The sequence below is a fragment of the Berghia stephanieae genome, chromosome 9 (assembly GCF_034508935.2).
Source record: "Berghia stephanieae isolate SIO BIC M18660-M18661 chromosome 9, UCSD_Bste_1.3, whole genome shotgun sequence".
Classification (NCBI taxonomy): domain Eukaryota; kingdom Metazoa; phylum Mollusca; class Gastropoda; order Nudibranchia; family Aeolidiidae; genus Berghia; species Berghia stephanieae.
This window is the reverse complement of record NC_088368.1, coordinates 467,488-481,465: the sequence shown is the minus strand read 5'-3', so window position 1 is coordinate 481,465 and position 13,978 is coordinate 467,488. Positions and strand designations below refer to the sequence as shown.

The window sequence follows — 13,978 nt, the reverse complement described above, 5'->3', positions numbered from 1 at the left end:
TTTGTCTGTGGCCTATACCCTGACCCAGGGTGAAAAAGGCAATGATGATGATAGAGAAGGATGGAAACTGTTTGTCTGTGGCCTATACCCTGACCCAGGGTGAAAAAGGCAATGATGATGATAGAGAAGGATGGAAACTGTTTGTCTGTGGCCTATACCCTGACCCAGGGTGAAAAAGGCAATGATGATGATAGAGAAGGATGGAAACTGTTTGTCTGTGGCCTATACCCTGACCCAGGGTGAAAAAGGCAATGATGATGATAGAGAAGGATGGAAACTGTTTGTCTGTGGCCTATACCCTGACCCAGGGTGAAAAAGGCAATGATGATGATAGAGAAGGATGGAAACTGTTTGTCTGTGGCCTATCCCCTGACCCAGGGTGAAAAAGGCAATGATGATGATAGAGAAGGATGGAAACTGTTTGTCTGTGGCCTATCCCCTGACCCAGGGTGAAAAAGGCAATGATGATGACTCTTCAAATATCAATTATTATCAATTGCAGGTACTCATTTATTTCTAAATAATAATAATAATAATAATAATAATAATAATAATAATAATAATAATAATAATAATGATAATAATCAACTGACCAATTACATATCCAAATATATATATATGCTCAAAGTACTATACAAAGGGTGCCTTGTCAACAGCAAAACTTAACATTCAGGATGAGACAGGACACCCTTTATGTGATATCATCACATTTTTCTCTGACAGAGACAACACTGTTTATGTCCAGGTACTCCATTTTACACCTGAGTATGGTGAGAGAATGAGAGAAAGTGATTTCAGAGCCTAATCCAGGGACTCAACTGTGTGCTGCTTAGAGTGGGACTCAAATCCTGGCCCTTCCGGTCCGAGGGCGAGTGTCATACCACTAGCCATGATACCAAGCATGTCATGTCAAATCTAATTTGCTAAATTATTTTTGGGTTATCGTAAATCCAGGATGGTACAGGATGGGTTGGCAGATCTGAAAATGGAATCCAAAGGTGAACAATTCATGGAAGTAAAAACCAGCAACAATCCACTCCTGTGTCAGGTCTCAAGTCAACCAAAATTCAAGCACAGATGAAACAAAAACAAAACAATAAAAACAAAAAGACAAAAGAAACAACAACAACAACAACAACAACAACAAAAACAACACAAAACACCCCCAAAAAAATCTAATACAAGTTTTGCATGCTTTGACCTAAAGCTCATTTTGTAGAACATGCACTTCACAAGCAAAGGACTGAGATCCATCCCAAGTGAAGTCACAATATTTTCTTTTTCTGACCCCCTGTCAAACAAGCACAGATTGGATAGCGAGGTCTATTAAAGCTGGTGGAGAGTACTTAACAGTAGTCTAACAACCTATCCAAAGGACTGAAAGCAATTGCTTATTTTTTCTCTGCCATCTATCTGGATTTTTAAGTAATGTATTTATGCTTATGTTTTTTTGTTGTTGGCTGAAAAAGGGTTTTGAGCCCGAAACATTTCCCTTTTGGTATTTCGTTCTTTTGAAGCTGCGATATTAATTTTTATTTGTTTATTACTTTTTACAGTCCACAGCCTCTTTCATATTAGATTCACTTTGACGTCGATATTCATGACTGAAGCTACAACAGTATGGATGTGATTGGATTGGATTAAGAATGTCTGCATCGACAATTCTGTGATAATGACGTGCGAAGATCATTCAGTTGCAGGTGGACATAATGATTGAGATACAGATCCATAACCTAACACCATCCCACACCTCACAAATTTTGTGTCTATCTTCAGTACTGAAGCTGTAACAGTATGGATTGGATTGGATAGGACAATGAGATCTTTGACACTTTCTGCCTTTTCAAGGTCATTTCCAGTCACCTTCTATCTAAATTATGAAACGGGATAGAAATGAGTAAGTAGAGAATTAGAGTTACCTACCTTTATCCTTGACAATCTGTGCTATTAATTCATAAAGCTGTGTGGGTCCTAGCGGAATCGTGGAACCTTTGCCTGGTCTTTTAAACATGGCTGGAGACCAGAAATGGAAATAGAAGAGGAATTTGACATTGACTAATTCTATTATAAACTGATAAAATGTCACATCGACTCCATTCTGCTACATTTGACATTAACTAATTCTATTATAAACTGATAAAATGTCACATCGACTCCATTCTGCTACATTTGACATTAACTAATTCTATTATAAACTGATAAAATGTCACATCGACTCCATTCTGCTACATTTGACATTGACTAATTCTATTATAAACTGATAAAATGTCACATCGACTCCATTCTGCTACATTTGACATTGACTAATTCTATTATAAACTGATAAAATGTCACATCGACTCCATTCTGCTACATGAATTGGAAACCTGGACATTTAACAAAAGCAAAGAAAGAAGATTCAAAGATGTGGATATTTAGGAGAATAGGCAGGATAAAATGAATTGAAAGAAAGACAAAACAAATAAGTATGTGAAGACCTTGGTGTCCCAAGAGAACAACTACAAACATTAAGATTGAGAATATTGTGAAAAGGTTGGTCACTAATATCGAACAAGGATCTTAAGATACATGATAGAAAGTAATTTCCATTCATTTCTTTAAAGACAAAAACCAAATTACATAAACTGATTGGTTTTGAAAGAAATGAAGACTAGCAGCTATTCTCATACACATTGCATCATCTGGTCACAATGTAGAATCAAAATATTCTGTAAAAGTTGCCAATTTTGTAAGTACAATACCCTGAGGGATCCCTCTTATGATTGGTATAAATTCTGAAGCATCATTTCATACCAAAACCCTCTGTTTACGACTCGATAAAAATTACCTGATCTATATTCAAAAACATTTCCAACTGTTCCATAAGCATTTAGTTTTAGAAAAAGCCCTTCGTGAGGAACAGAGTCAAAAGCTTTCATAAAATCTAAATAAATTTCATCAACTGTTTTTCGTTCATCAATCAATTCAGTAAAATCATTCATCACCTGCAATAACTGCATGATGCAAGATCACTTATTTCTAAAACCATGTTGGCTTTCGTACAAGATATTATAAGACTCAAGAAATTCCATTCCATGACCTTTCACAATAGACTCAAGTATTTTACATAACACACAGGTAAGACCAATTGGTTGATAGCTTGAAGCAGAGGCCTCTGTCACCTTTCTTAAAAACAGAAGTGACGTTTGCTTTTTCCAATCGTCAGGGACAATACCTGTTCTTAGAGATTTGTCAATAATTATTGTATTGATAGATCTCACGTGCTACCTCTCTCAGTAGATAAGGATGGAGGTCATCAGCTTGTGTCATCAGCTTAGATAGTTTATCGATTATTTTGTTTCCAGGTAAAACAATATCAGGTATTTATCAGGGAAACTAATATTAATTTTTATAAAACAAATAAATTAATATGCTTTCTGTTATGATAGTAGGGTATGTTCAAAAAACAAAAACAAGAATAAAAATAAAAAACAACAAAGAATACAAAACTCAACTCACATTTGGACGGATCAAAATCAATCGGCACATCGTTGTCATTATCAACATCATCCTTTTTATTATCATCATCACCGTTATCAACATTATCTTTGTTTTTCTGTCTCCGTTGATGACTACGACGGTTCTTCTTCACACAGGAAGAGAAAAGTACAACATGAATGCTGGGATAGCACTGTTGGAGATAATGCTTCCAAGCCACGGCCATCTGGGCTGGCACAAAGTCTATTTTATTTACAATCAGAATGACGGACTTGTTTAAATGGTGTTGGATGTAATTGACGAGGGATGGGGGGATGTGGATGACCTGAAACAACAAGGATGACTTCAAGGCCTTTTCCTTCTCTGTCCATGGATAAAACACAAAAACAAAAAAAAAAAAAACCCCATAGAAATTGGAGCAATATCCACTAAACATGCTCAAAGCGTTTTACAAAGGGTCCTTGACCAACAGCAACATGTAAAAAGAGACATGACGCCAATTAGGTGATATTACAATTTATTTTCCGACGGAGACAACGCTGTTAACGGCCAGGTACTCATTTAACACCCAAGTATGGTGAGAGAATGTGAATAAACAGCATCTTTTCCAAGGACTCATCTATATGCCAAGTGAGGCTCGAACCCAGGACCTTCCGATCTGAAAGCGAGTGGCATACCACAAGACCACATAGGAGTTGATAAGAGAATACACAGTAAGGTTTAGTGGTCGTGTTGTACGACACACGGCATTTGACCTGGAGATCCACGGGTTTGGGTCTGAATTAAATCCTTCCTTATGTCCCAATACTAGGCAATGATCACCAGGAAACAACAACAACGACATCTCATTTTTTGGGATTTTAAGAAAATGTATTTTGATTTCTGCTTTGTCTGACACTGTTTCATACACACTTTATTTCAGATCTATATCTTACACCAGTGCCTTCTCCCTTAATTTGTTCAGATCTATATCTTACACCAGTGCCTTCTCCCTTAATTTGTTCAGATCTATATCTTACACCAGTGCCTTCTCCCTAATTTGTTCAGATCTATATCTTACACCAGTGCCCACTCCCTTAACTTGTTCAGATCTATATCTTACACCAGTGCCTTCTCCCTAATTTGAAAAATCTGATATTTAAAAAAAAATAATCCAAATTTTTTGTTTTTAAAATTCTGTATGAAAACAAAATACAAAATCTCATATAAAAATTTCTCAACTTTTATAAATCGTCATTTTAATTTGCTTAAAAATTGATGATATGTCATTCAGTCTGGTTCAAATGTCATTTAAAGAGAATGGCACACCCCCGGCCTATTCTGTATGAGCTGCACTGGCTGTCTGTCAAAGAAAGAATCATTTCTAAAATTGCTCTGTTTTGTTTTAAAAGCCTAAATGATGAAGCACCTGACTACATTAAAAGCATGTTAGAAATATATTTACCAAATAGGAATTTACGATCCTCAAAAGACAAAACGAAGCTTACTCTTAAAAAATAATTTTATTTATAAAATTTATGGTGGCCGTTCCTTTACCCACACTGGGCCCCTTGTGTGGAACAACCTGCCCAGAAGGATAAGAGAAGCAAAATCCATTGACAATTTAAAATCATTGGTAAAGCACCGTTCCAATTTCATGATATTGATACGATATTACATACACTGCCAATATCAATATATATCATCGTGTGTGTGGTTATGTTTTAGATGTAAATTTTGTAGAAATCCTAATACATCAATTAAAAGCCAGACGGATGACAGAAGAGTATTTGGCCTGTCTAGTGAAGCCAAAATGTCCCATTTCCATTCAGTGTTTTTTGGTTCTTTTTGAAGCTGTTGTAGTAATTTTGGTACATTTTTTTTTACAAGTGGCCAGCAAGTCTGCAAACCAAGGTTATCAAAACATTTGTTATTATCAACAAAGTGCCTGCTCCACTCAATTTAAAAAACTAATATTCACCCAACATCTGAGCACACTTGATGTCTCAATTGTCTGTGTTTTGTGTTTGTGTTGAAAATAGAACTCATTAGCTTAATGCTAGGTGGCCAACAAACTTTCGTGGTGTTTGTGTGTTGTCCCTATGACTTCATGAAGTCACCAGAGGAGTTCCGGATAGTTACTAAATTTGAAACCACTTTTCTTTGGATTGGTGGATGGTGTCGATTGTTGAGCATCTCTCTCATGGCCAGGTGGTGATACTGTAACAGTCAGGTTGTGGGTTAAAATCCTCATCGCTGCACAATTTTTATTCTCTATTGTCTTCTGGAACTTTTCTACTCACTTCATTACAAGTTATTTGATAAACATTGCAATGTTGGGCATTACAACTGTTACCATTACTTGTGAGCTTTTAATCAAGCACATACTGTCTATGCACACAAACTCATGCACTTCACACCCCCTCCCCCCTTCCCAGAAACAAAAAAAAAACCCAGAAGAACAGCAAGAATAACAAAAGTGAAAACTGACCGGGTATCTAACATCAGAGATGATCAAGAGGATGTCGGCCATTTCCAACACTCGCCACATCTGCCGCCAGTTCTCCAAATTCAACTCAAAGTAACTCAGGCTGTCTGCCTTGGGCTGGGATATCACAGCACTCAGATAGGCCTGAGAATCAACACATTGGAAATAAGAAATAGACCTGTGGACCTTTAATGTCCGGGCAGTAGGAATTCACCCTAGTTTCTATACAGTCAGACAAATACTTGCTACCCTTTGGATTGGATGCTGATAGGCAATTGCAAATTTGTTTTCCCTAAAATCTGCAGGAGTGTGAAATCCTGCAGAAATTGGAAATAAAATTTTTAGACAATAAACAATCTGTAAATTTTAATATTTTATAAATTTTAACATAAAACGGAGCTACCCTCATGTCTTCATCCTTGTCCTTGTGTGATGCAAGCAAAGGTTCAAAGCATAAAACGTGTACCCTTATGACGAATATAGAATCAAAATTGTCCCAACTATCGGGACCTCTGTGGTGTCATGGTAGTACGTCGGACTAGTAATTGGGAGGTCTAAGGTTTGATCCCTCATCAAGGAAGACTGATTTTTTGGGATGTTTTTTTTTCTTGTATTTTTCTTTCTTGCTATGTCTGGCCTGTTTTATACACACTTGTTGAGATATTTATCTTACACTTGTTGAGATATTTATCTTACACTTGTTGAGATATTTATCTTACACTTGTTGAGATATTTATCTTACACTTGTTGAGATCTTTATCTTACACTTGTTGAGATATTTATCTTACACTTGTTGAGATATTTATCTTACACTTGTTGAGATATTTATCTTACACTTGTTGAGATATTTATCTTACACTTGTTGAGATCTTTATCTTACACTTGTTGAGATCTTTATCTTACACCAGTGGTGCTCCCTAATTTCTCAGTTTGATCAATTTTAACATAAAGGTTTTGAAACAAACACAGAACAGGATAAAGCAACAACGACCCCTCCAGGATGACATAGATCAAAGCTAGAAATCAGTGCTTGAATTACCTAATTTTGCAAACCTTAAATTTAGTTGGTTTTGCAAATGACAGTCATTGAAATTTTTTAAAAACACACAAAAACTTGAGAGCATTTATATATAGACCAATATACACTAAACGGGGCCCTACTCAACAACAACACTTAACATGTAGGACGAGACATGACGCCTGTTAGGCAATATTACATTTTTATTTCCAAAACGAGACAACACTGTTAAAGTCAAGGTACTCATTTTACACCTGAATATGGTGAGAGAATGTGAGGAAAGAGCGTTTTCAAAGGACTCAACTAAACATTGCTAGTTAGAGTTAAACTGGAACCCTGACCCTTCTGGTCCAAAGAAGAGTGTCATACGACTAGACCACATAGCCACACACAATTACAAGACCTTAAATACACTCAATAGTCTGGTTGTACTGAATGAAGACAATATTCATTTTACAATATTGTCACTTTGTTGAGACAGTCCAAGCAAGCTGATTTTTTCATGCAATTTTCTTTCTGCTTTGTTTGATTTTAAGGCTTTAACGGCGCTTGCGACAAATTTAAATAATTTCAGCGGTAGGTAAAAAGGTAGAAATGTGGATGGTAAATTTATTATTATTATTATTATTATTATTATTATTATTATTATTATTATTATTATTATTATTATTATTATTATCATTATGATCATTACTATTATTATAATTATTATTATTTTATTATCGTTATTATTATCATTATTATTATTAATACTATTATTATTATTATCATTATTATTATTAATATTCTTCTTCTTATTATTATTGTTACCAGAAATGCCCCAATTACGATCTGGCACCAACCCCATACATCTAAATACGAGAAACTAAAAATATTGATTTATCAAGCTGGGAAGAGCCAATCAAATTACTTGAAAATATTCTTTTTCCTGTTTCTCCAGCTGCTCTTTGGAAATGTTGTAATCCCAAGATGGCCGTTTTGGAAAGTCGAGATTGAAGTGTGGTGGGTAAACATCCTGGAAGCCGAATTCCACATCTGTCTAGAAATAAAAGATGAAATGTCCTCATAATTGACAATAATTAACAAAAATTCAGAAAATCAAAAAAAAAGAACAAATAACGTATTTCTTCACAGACATGCCAAATTGAAAACTTCAAATTTAGTAATTTTTTGTCAATTTTTAGTAATTTGACAAGGAAATTTGTAATTTCTGAAATTGTGTCCGAACAACCACAATATTATTATTATTATTATTATTATTATTATTATTATTATTATTATTATTATTATTATTAGTAGTAGTAGTAGTAGTAGTAGTAGTAGTAGTAGTAGTAGTAGTAGTAGTAGTAATAATAGTAGTAGTAGAAGCAGTAGTAGCAGCAGTAGTAGTAGTAGTGATAGTAGTAGAAGTAGTAGTAGTAGTGGTAATAGTAGTAGTAGTAGTGGTAATAGTAGTAGTAGTAGTAGTAGTAGTAGTAGTAGTAGTAGTAGTAGTAGTAGTAGTAGTAGTAGTAGTAGTAGTAGTAGTAGTAGTAGTAGTAATAGTAGTAGTTCTTCTTCTTCTTATTATTATTATTATTATTAAAGTATTATTAAGAATTTAAAATTCGTAATTTTCCTTAAAATTTCGTATTTGGCCATGAAATTTGTCTATAATTCGTAAAATTACAAAAAATTCATAAGATTCGGCAGGTATGTCTTCATCATCCCCATCATTAACTTTATCAGATTTTTTTTTCTTTAATCAACTTATGCCAAGAAAACACAGCTGATAATCCAACAGATTTCTGATAAAAAAATTTAACTACAGAAAAATCAATAACTTAAAACACTTTCAAGATGTCTCTGTCCGACAGAGACAATACTTTTAATGGCCAGGAACTCATTTTACACATGAGAATGTGAGTAAAGGCTTTTTCCAATGACTCAACTATGCGCTGCTCAGAGTGGGACTCAAACCCAGGATGTTCCGATCCAAAGACCAGAGTCAAACTATAGAGCACTGTTATGTCCTGGCAATGGTTGCCAGGACATAACCTGAACAAGTCCGGAGTTGACCGTACCCTCCCTAGACATTTTAAACACCACTTTTAGCCAATCAGGAGTCGAGCCTGGCGCTATATGAACCTGAGTCAGTTCTTGTAAGTTTCGTCCAGCTGAACAGAAACCACTTTTCTAGCGGTCCTGTTTTATCATTGTGGTGTTCCTTATTCCGGGATGTCAGGAGAAAGGGTGAATAGATAAGTAGAGTTGTATCGTTCCTATTTGTGTTATACACGTAATTTAGTTCCGACATAAATGTATCGTGTTCGTATACCTTGATCTCGATTTATTTTGTCATTACAATTGGCTGGCAGTGAAACACTGACTTTCTCCTTCAAACTTTTCCCTCTGATCAGGCTAGGCCCAGTGAAGTGGCCTGATCTTCCTCTCCGAGGGAACTTATCAACGTGTTCCCTCTTTTATCCTGTCTATCTTTCTTAGTCTTTTCTTTTGTTGAGGTTTCGGGCTATCTGGCTCTACTGACTCTCTGAGAACGGCCTAAATCGTCACAAGCCCACACAGTAAGGCCCATCACCAATCCCGTCCCTTTACCTCATGTAAGCGTTTGACAGCTCTCCTTGCTTCCTTCTTTCTTTTATCCATGACCTCGTCTGATTCTTTCAGAAAATGGAGGCGAAAGCTGACAGAAGAATAAAAAAAAATTTTAATAAATTTTTTTAATGACTTACGGCAAAAATTTGTTGGAAGTTGACAACTTAATACTTTTGAGCACCGATTGAACGTTGTTGACAGCACACTGCGTGGAATCAGCGCTATTTTAGTTGGAACTCCCAAGGGGCCATTAACCCTCCCTGCTAGCTACCTGCGTGAGGTCATTGGAGGTCAACTGATCAGGCAGTGCAGTGTCCAATGGGGGCAATTATGGATATTTATGGTCTTATAATGTGTGTGGGAGAGAAAATGAGGATCTCACCAGGTCATGCCAAATAAGAATTTTACAATAAAAAAAATTCATATCTTTTAAGATTTTACTGCCCGGACAACAAAACTTGGCATGTGTCAAGATCATCATTTTTACTTTACAATGATGCTTGTTTCAATCATTTTCTGCCGCTGGGAATTAAATTAGTAATATGCAAATTACAACAAATTAATTTCATTGATAGCTCAAAAACCACTAAATTGACACCTCTCTTTTGAGCAGCCTTAAGAGGACACATTATTATCAACCATGGCATATGATCAAAGAAACCTTTGCTTTGCTTGTGGTGAGGGAACCATTTTCATATTTGTGTTAGCAACTGAGCAATACCATGAAATATTGCAGCAATTAATTACCATCATTGGCATCACAGATTCCCCCTGACCTCTACCTGTTCCACAGGTGGGCTGACCTCACTAATGGGGTCGAGTTGACCCAGCACTGAAATAGTGCTCAGAGTGGAAAATGCCAGGCAGTGAGCAGCTCTTTGTGATCGTTTTTATTTTTAGACCATCAGAAAGGTGACTGGATCTCACTAAATTCACTCTAATAGCGCAACATCCTATAAACATGCTCCAAGGGATCCCCACCCAACAGCAAGACTTGACATGTAGTATGAGACATGACGCCTGTTAAGCAATATTACAATTATTCCAAGACTGACTACAGTGAGACAATGTGAGTTAAGAGTCTTTTCAAGGGACTCAACTATGCACTGCTCAGTTTATTTTTAAGAGTTTTACGGTGATTGCAACACATTTAGGTCATATCAGGATAAGTAAAAAGGAAGACATTGGGTTAAAAAGTTCTAGAAATACAATTAAAGCACCAAAGAAAAAATAAGACAAAAGAGAACTGGTTGAAATAGAGAACAGATGTAGATTCCAAGAGCACAGCATCAATGCACTTAGTTTAAGATCACCTAAATGTCTTATCCTGACAAAAGCACAGGTCCCCAATAAAAGGAACACACTCACATATTTACAAATCATAATAAAATCACTCCGCATAATCACACACCTTCTTCACTTAATTGCTACACCTTGTATTCATCTTGATTGGAGAAAACTATCGAAAGGTATAAGAGAAACAATAAAAGACGTGTGTGAGTGCACGCTCACGCATGTGTGTGTTTTGGTGAGATCGTGTGTGCATGTCTGTGGGTGTGAAGGTTTAACCGTCAACAAATGATAGTACCCCTGACAAACACTGAAAAACTTGACACGGTGGACAAACTACGTTCTTTCATCCAAGAAGAATGCTTGACAGATGATCTACCAACATTGGTGAGTTTGAAGACAAGGCTTCATAAACAGCTTGGACAGAATAGAAAGCAATTGTTGCATCACGGTTACTATTCTTACGAACAATGTCACATTTGTTGTTGATATAACATGAAAAAGAAAAGACAAAAAATCCCCCAAAATACAAACAACCAACAACAACAACAACAAATTTTAAAAAAAGTTTTTTAAACCCCTTCTTATAAGACCAAGTCTTGAACAAGATGGTCCAAGCCCGTAAAAAATTCAGGAGGGGAAGGTCCTACATGAAAACTGATGCTTAGATGCCATTTCTAGCTTCTCTGCTTAATTGACACACAAACCCGAAATCCTGAGGGTGTGCGATTAAGCGGAGTCAACTGTAAAAACAATTATAATAATAGTAATAAGTAATAGTAGTAATAATAATAATGATAATTAGAAAAATAATAGCAATAACAATATAACCAAACCAAGATGAACATTTACTGTAAAAAAGGAAACAATGGTTGAACATTAAAGTGATACATCAAAATCAACCTATAATTTGACACCAAAGTGACATATCAAAATCAACCTATAATTTGACACCAAAGTGATACATCAAAATCAACCTATAATTTGACACCAAAGTGACATATCAAAATCAACCTATAATTTGACACCAAAGTGACATATCAAAATCAACCTATACTTTGACACCAAACTGACACATCAACATCAACCAATAATTTGACACCAAAGTGACACATCTAGATCAACCTATAATTTGACACCAAAGTGACATATCAACATCAACCAATAATTTGACACCAAAGTGACACATCAAAATCAACCTATAATTTGACACCAAAGTGACATATCAAAATCAACCTATACTTTGACACCAAAGTGACACATCAACATCAACCAATAATTTGACACCAAAGTGACACATCTAGATCAACCTATAATTTGACACCAAAGTGACATATCAACATCAACCAATAATTTGACACCAAAGTGACACATCAAAATCAACCTATAATTTGACACCAAAGTGACACATCAACATCAACCAATAATTTGACACCAAAGTGACACATCTAGATCAACATATAATTTGACACCAAAGTGACACATCAAAATCAACCAATAATTTGACACCAAAGTGACACATCAAAATCAACCTATAATTTGACACCAAAGTGACACATCAACATCAACCTATAATTTGAAACCAAAGTGACACATCAAAATCAACCAATAATTTGACACCAACGTGACTCATCAAAATCAACCTATAATCTGACACCAAAGTGACACATCAAAATCAACCTATAATTTGACACCAAAGTGACACATCAACATCAACCAATAATTTGAGACCAAAGTGACACATCAACATCAACCAATAATTTGAGACCAAAGTGACACATCAAAATCAACCAATAATTTGACACCAAAGTGACACATCAAATAATCTCACGTGTTGACAGATAGGCCTGTCTTCCTTTCAGGCTGACTGTTCATCTTCTCTACATTTGTGCCAGATGGGAATTTCTTGTCTGCCCTACTCCCACTCCCATCGTCACTTGATTGCGCTGTCTCAACTCTCAGAGGGGTGGGTGTCTTGTTCTTGTCGTCGTCGTCGTCGTCGTTATCATCATCACTCCAATCTGCCAGGTATTTAGGCCCATCTGAAATAGATGCATGAGACAGGGGAGATAAATGAATGTATGTGTCAGGGGAGATAAATGAATGTATGTATCAGGGGAGATAAATGAATGTATGTGTCAGGGGAGGTAAGAAAGTGGACTAACCCATTTTTTGACACTAAATGGAGGAGTGAGTGATGGGAGGATGATTCAATAAATGAATACAAAAAGAAACAAACAAAAATAAAACAAAATTAAAGAAAACTAAAAACAATCAAAAAGTGAATGACGTAATCATCTCTGGCTAATTTCATCCTTCAATCCGATTATCAAGATTTAAAGTCATTCATTAACCAAGACCGTAGATGATTTAAAGCACTTTTTGAACTGTACAACGTTTAGGACAAATGTCATGAATAGATTTTTACATCTTATTCACAATGTTATAAAAGAAAAATAATAAAATCTCCACCGAAGTGGGTAGGTTTGGGAATCGCTCCCAGTACGTGAGATTGAGATAAACTTATACAAAGTTAACTATTAATCATCCACATTGAATCAAAGTGCTGAAAGAAAGAGAAAGAATGAAGCCCACAGAGGTTTTTATACCCACCAAAGATCACAAACACACACAAGACTCATGAACCCATAGTGCTTCATGGACATAAAACTAAAACTAAAATCAGCCCACAACAACAACACAGGTGGGAACAACATACCAGTACATACAACAAATAAATATGTTCCATACACAAGCACTACATTTGATTAATTCCTTTCTCTTTAATAAGATCCAAACAATAAGAGTAAGTGGAATAGAGCCAAACCTAACAAAGGTGAAAAAAGGATTATTTTTCACCCGGCGGAGAACAATGACATGACACTGACAGTCTTAGTAATGATAACAACAAGAAATGAAGTGAGTAAGAAAGTGCCAGAAGACAATAAAGAATAAAAATTTCTCAGCAGCGATGGGAACTTAAACCCGCGACCTTACAAGTACAACAACTCCACCTGGCGGGGAGACCGCAACTCCAATGCATGAGCTATCCACGACCCCAAAAAAGATCTCTTCTAACCCTAGTCTTATTAGAGTCTTCTCTCCCCGACTTCTTGAGGTCACGGGTTCAA

At 35.9% G+C, this 13,978-nt stretch overlaps 2 protein-coding genes across 5 annotated transcripts in view; both read right to left on the bottom strand.

Moving 5' to 3' along the window:
* LOC144979426 (guanine nucleotide-binding protein-like 1) overlaps positions 1–13,978 on the bottom strand; it is a 49,714-nt gene that overhangs the window by 16,440 nt on the left and 19,296 nt on the right. For all 4 annotated transcript variants that reach the window (XM_078926070.1, XM_078926069.1, XM_078926071.1 and 1 more), the window contains 6 exons: positions 12,679–12,889; positions 9,558–9,645; positions 7,873–8,001; positions 5,948–6,088; positions 3,499–3,802; positions 1,924–2,013 (listed from right to left, as the gene is read on the bottom strand). In XM_078926070.1, coding sequence (XP_078782196.1) covers positions 1,924–2,013; positions 3,499–3,802; positions 5,948–6,088; positions 7,873–8,001; positions 9,558–9,645; positions 12,679–12,889 — 963 coding nt within the window. The remainder of the gene's footprint in view (positions 1–1,923; positions 2,014–3,498; positions 3,803–5,947; positions 6,089–7,872; positions 8,002–9,557; positions 9,646–12,678; positions 12,890–13,978) is intronic.
* LOC144979431 (uncharacterized) overlaps positions 1–13,978 on the bottom strand; it is a 198,183-nt gene that overhangs the window by 182,455 nt on the left and 1,750 nt on the right. The window lies entirely within an intron of this gene.